Below are 15,999 nucleotides of genomic sequence, written 5' to 3'. Positions count from 1 at the left end.
ATAAAATAATTGTCATGTAGTATTACTTAATTACAGTACTTGAGCGCATGTACTGTACTTTACATTCCACCACTGACACTGTTGTGATGAGTTGCCATTCAGCGACGAGGATGAAGAGCAGAAGGTTGAATCAAATTTTTGTCTTAGGAATGTGACAAAACCCAAAAAATATTATTGAACTCAAGTCTCCATGGCATGAGTAATCAATAGAAAAAAAGTAATTTTGGGGGTGAACTACTCCTTTAAGTATTATGACCGCGCAGCGACACTGTCGGTGTGTGTTCCGTGCACACGGCGGGGAAAAAAGTTTTTAAAAAGTCTAAAAAATGAGCCCCTGAAATGCATAGAATAGTCATAAAGATAACACACAATATTGTGTTTGAAATTTAATTTAATTGTTTCCGAAATAAGTATACATGATTTGAACCTGCTACCCTTCAAATTATTGTTTATGCCACAATGACATGCACGTCTTGAAAAAGAGAGGAAAATCTAACAATATATATATATATATATATATATATATATATATATATATATATATATATAAAATTGGGTGCTGACTTATTTATTTCAGATATATAATAGTAATACTGTATATCCTTTAATAATACATTATTCACATTGAGCTAGATCCAAAACTCTTCTTATTAGGCCTGTACCCGATTGGCCATAGGATAAAAAAACAACGAGATTACATTTCTGGATCTTGGGTTCCTGCAAGCCAAAAGGGTTATCGCCCTTTCATGGAAAAAGTCAGGGAAACCTAGCATCGCTCAGTGGTTTAAGGAATTGTCTTTTTGCCTTCCATTAGAAAGGATTACATACACTCTCAAGAACAAACAAGAGCTATTTGAGAAAATATGGGGGAATTTTATCCAGTATGTCAAGGGCAATGATCTCTCGTACTTAATGGAGGAACCAGGTCTGGGGTAGCTGCATTCCCTCTGCGGTCGTTTGTCCGGCCCTGTGGCGTGGGACTCTGGGTGTAAATAGTGTAAATAGTATATTATGTGCTCTTTGTATCAGAATTATTTAGTATTCTTATGTGTCGTGTTAGTGTCAGGTTTTTTGGTTGTTCTTTTTGTGTGTTGTTGTATTTTCTTTTTTTGCCTGTTTTGTCTGTATGTGATCTTTTATTGTCTTGTATTATGTTGTTTTGTATGTCTGTAAAAAAAAGAATAAACATATTGTTTAAAAAATAATAATACATTATTCACTATACTTCTTGTAAGAGTTTGGCCCCTATACATTCTATAGGTTTTTTTATGTTTATGTAAAGAATCTCACTTGTCCCAGGCAGCCAGGGGGGCCCGGGCCCTTTGCATTTTGGTGCCCAGGGGCCCATTTTCTCATAATCCGCCTGCACTGTCATGTGCACAAGCATCCTCACCTGCAACATCTATGTGGTTAAACATATAGCCATATACATTCAACCACTTCACTTCGGCCACACATATCCATGTCAGTTATCAAGCATAAAGCTCACAGCATACAACATAAGGTTTGTCACAACCTTATGATCGAAGCAAAATCTCAAGATGGCTGACGGCATGAAGTGCTGAGCTGTACTCTGCCAAAAACTTTCCCTACTATGCCACTAAACATAGTTTGATCAGTGTTTGTCACACTTTTTCTCAAACTGGATTCGCCTGTGGAGGAAACTGTTGGGAGTTTGGAAGCCTTCATCGACAGGTTATTTCACAATAACGTGATGCCGGCGGATAACAAACCCAAACGCGGACGGGTTGAGATGGGCTCCAGTGACAAGGAAGACTCGTGTGACATCCGTGAGTCTCTAATAGCTATAAAGCAACAACTCAAGAAGCTGGACCTACTTGAACAATTGACAAGCGATGTCAATGATTTAAAAGCCTCTGTCGAATTTAACAACTCGCTCATTGAAGTGCTTAAAAGCGACAATGCATCACTCAGAATCGAAGTCAACAACCTCAAACGTCTAACAGAGGAACTGCAAAAGGATAGAACCAGTATGGCAAACGACATTCTGGATCTCCAATGTAGAAGCACGAGAGACAATATCATATTACATGGGCTTTCAGAAGTCCAAAATGAAACTCACCAGCAATCCGAAGGACTCGTAAAGGCGTTCTTGGTAAACAACTTGAAAATGGAGTCGGAGGCAGCCGAAGCGATCCGCTTCTCCAGAGTACATCGCCTGGGGAAAGCCAGAGGCAACCAACAAAAGCCCTGTCCTATCGTGGCCAAAGTCACCGACTCCAAAATGAAGTCCGCTGTCATGTCCAAGGGAAAAGAGCTTAAACATTCCAACTTCTCCATCAGCGATCAGTTTCCATCCGAGATCATGAGGAGGAGGCGGCTGCTCTACCCAATTATGACGGAGGCAAGAAAATGCAAAAGGAATGCTCGTCTCTTCATTGATAAACTATACATCGATGGCAATCTGTACAGAAATCCTCGGATCACAGACTGGCTGAGCGGTGGCAGTGATGATATCATCTTTCAAGATGCTCTGGAGGTTTTACCGATCGCGAGCGTCCCACCTGTTTCCCCAGCCGAAGTAAACAGTGACATGTGAGTTACTACGATACTGTATGCTAACCTCGCCTACCAGGCTTTCTCCCGGGAGAGAGCCTGGTGTTCGTTCACAACTAGACCGTTTGGTTTCCGCCTAAAGCGCGGAAACCACTAGAAGAAGCGGCGTCGCTTTGATTTGGTTCCCACCGTTTGTTTCCCCAATCCCTATTAAAATGCTCGAGTAGCCTAGTGTGGTTTTGCCGGTCGCTAAAAGTTGGACTAAAACATGCATATACCAATCAAATTTTTCAAAAGCAAAACTACTCCGCATCGAGGAGTTTATTAGGTAGGCCATAAAAGTATGTCCTTGAGCGCAGGGGAATTATTTTGGGTTAAAACTGTTTCCGGTGGATAGTTCCGGCCAAATTGTAGTCCTTGAGTACTACAACATGACGTTTTGTGGTTTCCGCTCCAGACCGGTTACAAACCCGAAAAGTGAAGTGATCCCAGACTACTGTATGCAGCCTGTAAACACGGACGCATGACGATGACGTCATCAACGCGTTCTCATTGCCATGACGACCAGGGAGTCTGGGACTGATTTCTGAGATGCTGCCATTGCATATGGCTGAAGATAAGTGACTCAAATCGAACTTTTCCTACATCATTTTTTTGTTTTCCTTTTCTTCTTTCTATTTTTTTTTCTTTCTTCTTTCCATCAGATTGCCAGGTCTTCTGCATTGTGCATGTTTGTGCATGCATGCATGTATGAATGAATGTGTGCATGCACACTGTGTTGGCATGGATGTGGGTGTACTATGGGTATGCATGTATGTATACTTGTTGGTATGTGTGCATGTATGTCTGTGCATATGTACATGTATTTATGACGTGTAGGCCTATGTATGTGCATATTTGTATATGTAGGTATGGATATGTATGCATGTGCTCTGTGTATTCATGTACGTGTACATGTGCATGTGTGTGGGTATGGGAGTGCATGTGTATATGTGTATACATGCATGTAGGTATGTGTTTGCGCGTGAATGTATATGCATTCATACTTTATTATTTTATTTTTTATCTTTACTTATCCCCCCCCCCTTCCCCCCCCCCCCTTCTCTCTATATTCTCATCTCTTGGCTAGGGAAATGTGGCTATCTTTAGGCTAAGGCTACTCACCCAAATCCTTGGGCCCATGGGTTTAAGGTTAAATGGGCAGGGTGGTTTTTTGGTGGTGGGTATATTGTTGGTTGTACGTCTTGTCCTGTTTTGTCTTGTCCTGTTTTGTCTTGTCCTGTCTTGTCCTGTTTTGTCTTGTCCTGTCTTGTCTTGTTCTTTGTGGTTTGTTACCTTAATATTGTTTTGGATCTATGCTGTTTATTGGATCATTGATGATATTCTGCTGAATACCAAGAACCAAGATGGGTAGTATGAAAGGACTTAAAATAATACACCTGAACGTAAGGAGTCTTATTCCTAAAATTGATAGACTGAGGGCATTGGTTGAACAGCACAAACCCAAGGTAATTACTAGGGGTGTAACGATATAGTAACTGTATCGAAATATCGTTTTCAACTTAAAAAACCGAAGTATATCGAAATGAAAACAGCTAAAATCGAATCGTATCGTTTTATTTTGTATCGTATCGAATCGGCAGTGCAAAGAATCGATTGTATCGATACTACCTTCTTGTGCATTGTATTTAGCATTTTTAAGAAGAAAAAATAAAAAGGAGGGGTTTAATTACTTTTCCTTTCCATATAGCTACACTGGTCTATCGATAAATGTGTGTAATCTCTGGGTTCATGTCAAGGTGCAGGTTTGTCAACATACAATGACCATGTATTTGGCAGATAATCACAGTATTTACTTATTTATATCCATAATAATACATGTTTCCCTTAAAAACCTGCACTATCCACACCTTTCACACAGATTTAATTTCTTTGATAAATAGTTACTATATCGATTTTAAATCATTAAATCGAATCATATCGTATCACCATGAATTAACCAATATCGTCCATGTATCGTATCGTCAACCATGTATCGTGATATATATCGAATCGCTATTAAAATGTATCGTTACACCCCTAGTAATTACACTTTCAGAAACCTGGCTTAATGATAAAACGTCCAACAACGACATCAAGCTAACCAACTATGTAACTTACAGAACTGATAGAGGTACGAGATGTGGTGGTGTAGTCACGTATGTGTCAGCAGATCTAGCTTCTGAATTAATTGTGCCTACAGTTGAATCTGTTCATTTTGAAGGCATTTTTGTTAAGGTCATATTACATGAGAACAAATACTTAACAATTGGAAATATCTATAGACCTCCTTCAAGTCCTGTTGAATCCTTCGATAATATAGTCTCCACTATAAATTCTATTAATGATAAAAATGAACTTGTAATATTAGGAGATTTTAACCGTTGCTGGTTGGATAAAGCTTCCAAGAATGTTAAAAACATTATTGGGAACTTGAACCTAACCCAGCTAATAAGTGAGCACACTCGGGTCACACCCACATGTCAATCATTGTTGGATTGGATCCTGGTCTCTCATCCTAATCGAATTATGGATTCAGGTATTACTTCCGATTGCCTTAGTGATCATTGCATGGTGTTTTGCATCTGGAAAATTAGATTACCCAAACTTCCCCCTAAATTAATCAAAATTAGACAAGATAAAAAAAATCAATATTGATGAATTCATTTATGATCTAATTTCAGTTAACTGGGATCGATTCCAAATCATATCAAATGTTCATGATGCCTGGAATTTCTTTCATTCTGAACTCACTAGAATTATTGATAAGCATGCACCATTCAAAACCATCAAGGTCAAGGGAAGTCACCTTCCATGGATCACATCAGACCTAACTAATACTTTTAGACAGAGGGATAAGGCATGGGCCCTTTATCGCAAGACAAGGGATCCTGCAAAGTGGGAAATCTACAGACAGTTGAGAAATAAAAGTAAATTAATGACTAGGAACGCAAAATCAAATTATTATAAAGAATCTCTCAATCATGATTTCAAAAATTCAAAACAATTTTGGAAACGAATTAAAACAATAACTAATTCATCTGATAAAAATGCTCAATACAATCAATTAAAAGTCAATAACACCATTTTACATAATCCTCTTTTAATTGCTCAAGCTTTTAACCAACACTTCTCCTCAGTCTGTACCCCCACAATGCCTGACCCGTATGTTATCTGCAACAATGCACCACCTTGCCACAGCTCCTTCTCTTTCAGGAAAATTACACCTCTCGAGGTTATGAAGGCCATAAAAGACCTCAAAGTGAGTAGTAGCCCTGGCTTGGACGGCATAGAGAGCAAATTTCTTAAACTGGCTCCACATGTCTTTATGTACCCCCTTTGTGATCTTTTTAATCTGTCTTTATCAACTCATGATATACCATCCATCTGGAAGTACTCACAAATCACTCCAATTCACAAAGCGGGCAATGTGTTAGAACCCAATAACTATAGACCAATATCAATTATCTGTTCCATTGCAAAAATATTTGAAAAATTATTTTATAATCAACTGTCTAATTATCTCAACACTAACAACATTTTATCACCTTTTCAATCTGGTTTTCGCTCCAATCATTCCACAACTACTGCTTTATTAAAACTCACAAATGACATATACTCTTCATCAGGTAACGGCAATCTCACAGGTGCAATTTTTATTGATTTAACTAAAGCCTTTGATCTGGTCAACCACTATCTTCTCCTTGACAAACTATATGCTATTGGTCTCTCACGCAATGCCCTACTCTGGTTTAATTCCTATCTCCACAACAGAAAACACTGTGTTGTTATCCAGGGCAGTAAATCAGACTTAGCAGTACAGGAACGAGGTGTGCCTCAAGGATCAACATTAGGCCCACTCCTGTTCTCCTGTTCTCTATCATTTCATAATGATCTTCCCTCAATTTTCTCAGGTTGCAATATTCAGCTCTATGCCGACGACACAGTAATAAATACATCTCAAACTACTCTACCTCAAATTCAATCAACACTGCAAACAAATTTCAATCATCTAGAATCATGGCTATTGGCTAATAAATTACTCATCAACAAAACAAAAACTAATATTATGCTTTTTGGTACGAATCAAAATCTCTCATCCATAACAACTAACCAACCATATCATATTGCTTGTTTCGACGGCACACAACTGAAAAGAGTTGATCACATAAAATATCTTGGACTTTGGCTAGACTCTGAGCTCTCATTCAAATGTCATATTGACAATATTATTAGAAAAATACATTTTAGTAGTGGTGTTCTCTACCGCAACAGAGAATGTTTCACACTCACATTCAGGGAAAAACTGGTTTTGCAACTCATTTTACCCATCATGGATTATGCTGACGTAGTATATCAGACCGCACCAAAAAACAATCTTTTACCACTTAACACAATATTCAACCGTCTATGTAGATTTGCACTTGACTGCCCGTATAGGACCCATCACTGTACCATGTATGAAAACCTTAATTTGACATCTCCCACAATGAGACGACAGCAACACTGGCTTCAATTCATTTTTAAATGTATTCATTTTAATTACCCACAATATCTCAAACAGTACATGGACCCCTTCACATCTTCTCATCAACTGAGACATTTTTCACAAATTTATTTCAAAGTTCCACCTAAAGTTCCCACCTCAGTTGGCAAAAAATCCTTTAGTTTTAAAGCTCCTACGGACTGGAACAATCTCCCAGCTTATATTCGGTCAATATCATCCTTTCATTTATTCAAAACATCGCTGTCCTCTCATTTTGAGACTACTTGCTCATGTTTTCGTTAACAGTATAATAGATCTCTGACACAATGATTCACATATGTGCTCTGTGTTTTTGTTCGTCTTATGTTTGTTGTTTTTTATTTTTATTTTGTTGTTTATTTTCTCCTATTTTTTGTTGTAGTGTTATGTTCTGTTTGCTATGTGTGTACCTATATATGTTCTGTTTGCTATGTGTGTACCTATATGTACTTCGTAAGTCTGTAAAGTGCGGAGCTCCTCGAAAACGAGATGGTTCATCTCAAGGTGTTATTCTCCTATACTCCTAAAACAGAAATAGCCCAGGTAGAGTGTAAGCTTCAAACTATGAGTACTGGTATTACTGTGTGGGCCTATAGGCAAACACTACATGCATCTATTCTATTAATACACACACACACACACACACACACACACACACACACACACACACACACACACACACACACACACACACACACACAGGAGGTTGAACCCACAGGTCCCTTGAAGAATTCAACTCGGAAAATGAGTTTTATTTTAAAGCTCAGTAATACAGGACATAGCAATAGTATAACAAAGAAAGGAAAAGGTAACATTTGTGGTAAAACAGAGCAGTATCATTGTGCTGTTCACAGGCTGAACCTCAGTGCACTTTGACAAACCCTCCCTACAGAGATAAACACAATGAATCAATGAATGAATTACATTTTTGATTCTTGTTAACACCACATTAAAAAATATACAGCTGTATATATACCTTGACCAAAAACAGAATTAGGTGGGAGCAAATTCCTATTGTTTGCATCACAATCCTTAAAAAAAATAAACATAATATTTAAAACACCTTCAGATAATATGTTGCAGGAAAAACAAACAAAAAACGAACACTTTAATATTAAAAAAGGACACTTAAGGTATGTCCTCACCGGCGAATTAGCGAAAGCGACGTGAATAAGCGAACCAAAAAGGCGAAGAATTCGCGATTCGCCTTTTTCCATACACACCAAAAAGCGACGCGAATATGCCTATAATATTCGCTTAATTCGCCTAAATACGAGGGGGTGATATCTGCCTGTAGCCACAGGAGAAAGGAGAGAGAGGAGAACGGACGGGGAAATGGACCTCCGGCCGCACGATGTTTTCGATGACTGATCAGTCATCGAAAACAAAAGCTCTCAACGCATCACAGACTGTCACACAATGTCAAATTGGTTGGTTCTATTTTGTCAGACGCCCGTGGCTGCCCATATTATAATTATATTCCGCCCGTCTCCGCCCGTTAAACACGGGTCCCCGACCCGCTGCAGCCGTTCACCGTTCCTCCTCCGCCCGTGTCCCTGCATACTGGCGGGGACCTGCAGCTGGTGGAAAGTAACTAAAAGTGCATTTACTTGAGTAGCCTCTACTTGTAGATGAGTCCAATTTCCAGTACTTTCCTTCTACTCCACTACACTTCGGATCCTTTTGTATTTAATACCCAGCGATGTATTTTAAAACATTAGTCTTTTTGCAGTTATAAATTAGCCTAAAACATACCATGCTTTTACCAGTATTATTCGAGTAGGCTACTTTTTCCAAGCAGCCACGCTGCCACACAGAGAGACACGGAAAAGGCGAAAAACACCGTTCCCCTCGGCCTCAATGCAACGTGAAGGTCCCTCCACCATTCTCTCTCTCTCTCTTGAAATAGGGTCGAGTGAGCTTACTTTGATACAGAGAGAGAGAGAGGAATTCGCCTTTGAACATTCGCTAAATTCGACACAAGGGTAAATAAAAAACAGACGCCTTTTCGCTTTTTCGAAATTCGCGTTTGGTGTGGATGCTTCCATTGACTTTATAAGGTTTTAAACAAAAGGCGAATAATACGCTAATTCGCTATTCGCCAATTCGCCCTCTATGTGTACGGACCTTTAAGCTCTGTACAGACCGGCGAATTAGCGAAAGCAATGTAAATAAGCGAATCAAAAAAGCGAAGTATTCGCGATTCGCCTCTTTCCATACACACCAAAAAGCGACGTGAATATGCGTATAATATTCGCTTAATTCGCCTAAAAACGAGGGGGTGATATCTGCCTGTAGCCACAGGAGAAAGGAGAAGGAGAGAGAGGAGAGAGGAGAACGGACAGGGAAACAAATAAAACAATGGAAACTACATCCTCAAGTGATGATGACCTGGCCGTGGTTGTTAGCCTATTAAATAATAAAAAAAAAGAAGAAGAATAGAAGTCTTCACCGGCGCACACAACCCATATCACAGAAGAGACAACACGCGTTCACCGTTCCCCCTCTGCTCTGTTCCCCCACAGACAGGCAGCTCGCAGCAGCAGTGGTGTAAAGTACCCAGACAGCACAATTGGTCTTCGCGAGGTCGCTTTTAGGAAGCTTCGTAGCGTTAGGGTTGCTGCCTAGTTTTGTTCATAGCTTTGGGTCGTTTTCAGATGGGCAGAGCGACCCATTTTTCTTGCATAGCGCCTGCGTCTATGCTCTGTAGCGTAACTCGCGTCACAGGGAGCTCTCTGGCGAGACCGAGGACTATTTTCAGCTGCGTCACATGACTCACAGCTCAGCTGGTGGGGGGAGCCAAGATGGCGACGTGAGCGCAAGTGTTTTCAGGAGCTCGTCACCATAAAGTTTTGGAAAGCAGGTGAAGCATAGCTACTACGCTTTATATTCATTGCGCATTTTGGAACTGTCTTATGGGCTTTATATTGGAGTGTTAGTGACCTCCCAGCTTTGATATTTTCGAGACGTAGCCTTCTTTTATCGACAGGCTAACATTAGCCTGTTAGCTTATAGCATGATGGACTCTGCTAAAGACAGTGTTTTGGACGGCTTGCATGACTACTGTGCGAGTGCGACTGTGACTGTGACAAGCCCAGCTGAAGAAGGAGACGAGCCTGTGACCAGCATGGAGGAAACTCAGGAATGTGAAGAAGAATTTCCACCTCTGCCCAAAACGCCTTCTAAACCTCCGCCCAATAAGAGAGAGAAAAAAAAGAGGACTATTTTCAGCTGCGTCACATGACTCACAGCTCAGCTGGCCTCGACAACAACTCCCCAAGCAGCACCGTTGGCTCCCCTCGTTTCAAACAGGCTTGTATATGTAAAACATCATTTTGCACTAGAACTAGTTAGGATATTTTCTAAACTTCATAATTTCATTGATGACATGTCAAATAGGTTTTTATGTTTAATGTTATATCGAGCTGAAAACACACCCTAATCTTTCTGCTGGTTTGACATGCTAGCTAGCTATGTTTACATGTTGTCATTTACTGATGCTGCTAGCCGTGCCATGCTAAGTTACGTTGACAAGGGAGGACTAATGAGCTGAAACCCTAGTTTTTAGTCCTGTGAGTGTTTACACAACGTTCTGAGAGGAGGACAAGCTGCAAGTTTGCAAGAAAAGAGGAATTTCTCCACGAGGTTCAGAGACTGTTTTGTTGTGCTACATGCTAACGCTAAGCTAACAAGCTCAGTGAGTATAGTCAGTTCATGAGCAGACGTTTTTCTAGACACAGTTTTAACTTCCACAGTTGGACTGATTAAGTGGTCTTAATCAGTCCAAGACCACTTAATCTGTTGTTTTCGACTGGAGGACACAAAGAGGAGGTTTTGGGGGTTAACTAATTACTTTAGGTAGTAGTTAATTTTGCCGGCTTTTAGGGACTGTGTGAGTGTGTGGGCCCACAAATTATTTAATTGGTTTCTAAGTGACTGAAGGGTAATTTTCTAACTTTGAGAAGGTAATATTATTTTTTGCACTTACAGTAGTGACAGTATTCCTGAAAGAAGAGGTTTATGGTTCACATTTCAGGTTTTCAATCTGCTAAACTGTTGTTTACATTTTCTATTTTATTATTTTCTATTCATATTCATATTTACTACTTTTGCACAGTCATTGCATAAAAGATCCTAACTAAATAATTGAGAATTATTGAGTTGTGTAGATTTATTGTGTACCCTTTTCTGGTATTTAAAGGGTCCATTTGGTTACTAGATTAGAAGTCATGGTTACTGGTTATAATCTAAGCTCAGTAAATACTCATTTTATATAACTTTAATATAAAAGTACTTCAAAAGGTAATTCATTGATATTGTGACTTTAAAAAACTGCTTGTGCGTTTATTAGTTAAAAAGAGATCCAAGCTAATTAATACTGAGTTTATCGGAGTTAAGTTAAATATATTTAAAAGAACACAAAAGCCCTCCCCTTAATACATGACCACAAGGGGACCGCTACATTTGTAACTAGTGGAACGTACTTTACAAACAGCAAAAACTAGCGTTTCAGCTTCAAGTCCTCCCTTGTCAAAGTTTTTCTGTGGCACTGCCGCACTGGTGACTTTCACGCGGACAAGAAAAAATACAACCGCGATGATCCGTGTCTAAGCTTTCTGTCTAGGTCGTCCTCAGACGAGCCTTTCATCGTCGCTTCCAGTCGTCCCGGTTCTCCATACATCTGGCCAGCTCGTTGTTGCTTTATGCTCCTGCGTCTTTCTTATATCCACATATAATATAGAATTCATCCAGCTAGGATGAATACAATGCAACAGGAGCCCAGCCTGAGCAGACAAGAGGAGGAGCAGTAGGTGGTGTTAGTGATGTCATGGTGTTTCCAGGCTGAACAGACAGAGGAGCAGCAGAAGGTGGTGTTATAGTGATGTCACAGTGATGTAATAATGATGTGGTGTGTTTGCAGACAGAGGAGGTGCAGAAAGAGAACAGGGAGCAAGCAGAGGAAGAGGAGGATGAGGAAGGAGAGGAAGGGGAGGAGAAAAGGAGGAGGAGAAAGGAGGAGAGAAGAAGAGAAAGAAAGTAAGTGTTGGAACAAACCTACTGGAGGAAAAGCACAACCCTTTAATAACAGAGGTCCTTTCTATAATGTCTTCTTAAAAAAAAAAAATGTTTCTATAATCAGTGGTTCTGAAACTGTTTCATGTCAAGGACCCCCAGAATTCCATGTAGATCTGCTATTTTTGATTAGCTAAAGTATAAACCCATCTAGACCTGGAACGCATTACTTTAAACATCATTCTATGCTTTAACTATTGTAAAACAGCAGATCTACAAGCTCACAGTGCGGCACCAAGTCCAACGCTGTGAGCTTGTAGATCTGCTATTTTTGAAAAACCTTGAGATTCTTTGAATATTTCGACAGTGTCTTCTAAATCCTTCGTTGTGAGCTTGTAGATCAGCAATTATTTGGCATATGTTCCGCCCCAGGATAATTGATGTTGGGGATAGTTTGATTATTGCTATAATGTCGTAAATCGTGATTTACGACATTTCCCTACCAGGACAGGAAGAGGAAGCGCAGCGTGTCGGCGGACAGCGGGGAGGGGAGTGGCTCTGACTCTTGACTCCTCCCACTATGAAGGAGAGAAGGAGGAAGAGGACGGTATGTCAATCAAAAAGTCATTTGTCAATGAATGAATGACTGACTGGTAGGGCTGTCACAATTATTACATCGTCAAATCACAATTATTTGACATAATCGCGATTATTTTTCATAATCGTCATAATCGTTTCCATGTTGAAAACACACAGGCAGAGATATATGAAATATATAGAGAGATGATACGAATATGCATTAGTGAAATAGAATGTTCTGTGTGTGTGTGGGAAGGAGCGAGGAAAGGAGAGAGAGGAGGAACCTCTGCAGGAAGGAACAGGAGGAACATCTGTCCTGTAGTGTCCAAGGACGTGAATATGCTGTGAGTCTGAACACCAGGCACATAGACATCAAAGGGGGCCTTTGATGTCCCCATACTCTTTTCTCGTTTTCAATGTATGTATTGTATTTTTAATTTATTTTTTGATTGCATTGTTATTTTGTAAAGCACTTTGAATTACCTCAATGTACGAAAGGTGCTCTATAAATAAAGTTGCCGTGCCTTGTGTCTGCTCTTCCCCTGTACTAGGACAGTAGTTCTCAACCTGTTTTTTTGTGTGCGTGTGCATAGCTGCGTGACTGTGAGCTGGCTCCGGTGGTGAACAGAGACCTGGCCCGGCGGGTTCGTAACGTCAACGGTCTGACGCACCACAAACCGGTACTCCACAACAACATCAAGCTGTCTGCAAGACTCATCCATACCCTGGATACCAGAGGACTGTTGTGAGAGGGAGACAGACAGGCACACAGACAGGTAAACACTGTGGGAGGGGGACAGACAGACAGGTAAACACTGTGGGAGGGAGGCAGACAGACAGACAGACAGACAGACAGACAGACAGACACATAGGCGCCGACTCTGTGTGGGCTGAAGGGCCGCGGCACCCCGCGAGATCAAGCCCGAAATTAACACGTACAGCTTTGTTTGAGGGGAAAACACCAGCCCCCCTGGGGCTGGTGTGGGGGCTGAGGGAGCGATAGAAACTAATGCTGGGACTGGAGGCGGAGCGCTCCCATAGCCTATTTGCATGTATGCAAACATGCCTAATAGTTCTTTTGTTTTAACCGGGCAGGTACATTCCAGTGGGGGGGCTGGTGTGGGGGCTGTGGGAGCGATAGAAAGGGAGGCACTGAAACTTGACATGGATGTCATAGCCAACCGCTTCATATCCCGTGCATATGTAAGGAGTAGCACCTTCCTCACTAAGAAATAAATACAATTTTTGGTTTTGTTTTGCTGCAAGTAGCCTACTTGTATGCAGTGTTCACTTTATAGGCCTAATAGGCTGTTGCAATAGCGTGGCCATGGTTTTAATACTATTTTGTCTTTGCATTTTATTTTCTCTCATTTAGCAGACTACTGCATGATGCACGAATACAAGGGCGAGACGGCACAGTGTCTTCTCTAATCAATACAATGCCATGGCATTAGCTAGTTTTTTTGTTTGATAGGCCTACTTTGATACTATGGTGCTTAACTGTTGAAACATGCTGAACTTTCATTGTAAAAATGTACCACTGTACTATTGATAAACCGTAAATAAAGTATCCATTTGAGAAAAAAAATGCCCTTTTTTTTGCGGCGGCGACGACGGGGGGGTTAGCGCTCGATGCTTCAGCACCTCGCGGCATGGACAAAACCCGGCGCCTCTGGACAGACAGGTACACACCCTGGACCATAGACATAAGCTGCGTTTCCATAAAGCTTTTTTTGAAAATAGGAAGCAAATTATCAGAAATTATCAAAAAAAAGGCAAAGCTAATTTAGCCTGTTTCCATCCACTGATAAAATGTGATTTTTGGGAGATATAGTTTGAAATAAGCAGTCGTGGCGCTATTTTTCCAGTCAAGTGAGACACATCATTGAACATGCAACAAGCTCACAGCTTGTTGAAGATGCGATGTGTGCTTGGACTTGGAGGTCTGCTGTTAACCTGAAGTGTCCTACAGATAATGCTCGAGTATATTGTTGCGGAAACGGGTGGATATAATAATCAAGAAGAGCATTAGCTATCATATAACAAGTAATTCAATTAAATAAAACAAATGGCATCTATGCAACTAGAGAGGTGTGTGTGACTGTGTGAGAGGGAGACGATTAGCTTCAATAACAGTATATGCTGTGGATGCACACATCATGGTGTGATTATGTGTGATGTTCAATACTGTGTGTAATGTTTGACTGTGTCCAAGTCCCATTTTAAATCTAATTCGACCATTTCCTCTCTTCAACCAGGGTCTCCGCTGTACAACAACAAGCCCATTTCTGTCATGATCTTTGGGATGGTCATCAAGTTCTACAGTGGTCACGCCCCACACTTCGCCATGAAGAAGGCATTACTGTTGCTTTGGAAACGTATACTGGTGAGATGTTTCTTTCATCCATTGTTTAGAGATTATTACCGTTTTGCTCACATTGAAAATCCATTATCAAGCCCCATGGTCGCCTCGACAGATTTCTCTTTTGGTTTCCATAGCAGCATGCCTTCTATGGAAGCATGTTGCGCAGCAAAAATAGGCTATCTACAAGCTTACAACCCAACAGGTATTAGTTATTTTAGGGATGAAAGTGTATTCTAAGAGGTCAAACTGGTATATACATTAAATCTTCCAGAAAACCCTAATTATCTCAGATATTTCATAAAAGCAAACATTAAAGCCTCAATCTATGCAATTTCTGGTAGGCTGTATGGCTACCAAAACATCATCCTTATTTTACATATTGTGCTAATTGTTAATGAAACATGGCACTTGTGTGGCACCTTTGATGCCATTTCACAAATTGTAGATTAGGACTTTTCAGCTGTGAGTTAATTTATCTTTAATCCATGAAAACCTCTCATTGCTCTTTCAGTTCACGCTGGAGGATTCGAGCAGTTCCAGGGCATCAAGGTGCCTAAGCGCCAGGGGCTGGGCTTGCCTCCACTGCTGGAGGACAGCATCAGGGTGGTGAGGAGCATGGGAGCTGCGTCTCCCCCTGCATCTGCTTCAGACTTCATAGAACAGCAGCAGAAACGGGCACAAGGTAAGCGTCACTCCTGCACCTCCTCCCCGGTCTCAAAACAAAGAACCGTACGGGAACAGCTTTGATGACATGTCGTCAGGCTGTTTTCAGTGCTCATCACCTTGTCCTCTGGAATTACAGTCCCTGATAAAGCAAGACAACCTGGACACATTCAACGATAAAGACCCTTACAAGGCCGACGACCCCACGAGGATAAAGATGACAACGGCAACTCCATAGAGGCAGAGCCATTCCCCCTGGAGAGGGACGAGGTCATGTCTCCACCCATCCCACACCCTC

General features: G+C 40.8%; 1 protein-coding gene across 1 annotated transcript; it reads left to right on the top strand.

Annotated features, from left to right (window-relative positions):
- Positions 1-12,674: 12,674 nt before the first annotated feature.
- On the top strand, positions 12,675-15,984 carry LOC308301974 (uncharacterized protein; the record flags this gene model as incomplete). Its single annotated transcript, XM_080746120.1, has 5 exons — positions 12,675-12,701; positions 13,267-13,418; positions 14,932-15,059; positions 15,550-15,720; positions 15,841-15,984. The coding sequence occupies 5 exons, from the start codon at positions 12,675-12,677 to the stop codon at positions 15,879-15,881; spliced, it is 519 nt and encodes a 172-aa protein (XP_080602246.1). The 3' UTR covers positions 15,882-15,984.
- Positions 15,985-15,999: the final 15 nt, after the last annotated feature.

This window comes from Nannobrachium achirus, assembly GCF_963921795.1.
Source record: "Nannobrachium achirus genome assembly, chromosome: 17".
NCBI lineage: Eukaryota > Metazoa > Chordata > Actinopteri > Myctophiformes > Myctophidae > Nannobrachium > Nannobrachium achirus.
The sequence above is the reverse complement of the archived record's forward strand: the minus strand, read 5'-3'. Positions and strand labels throughout refer to the sequence as shown.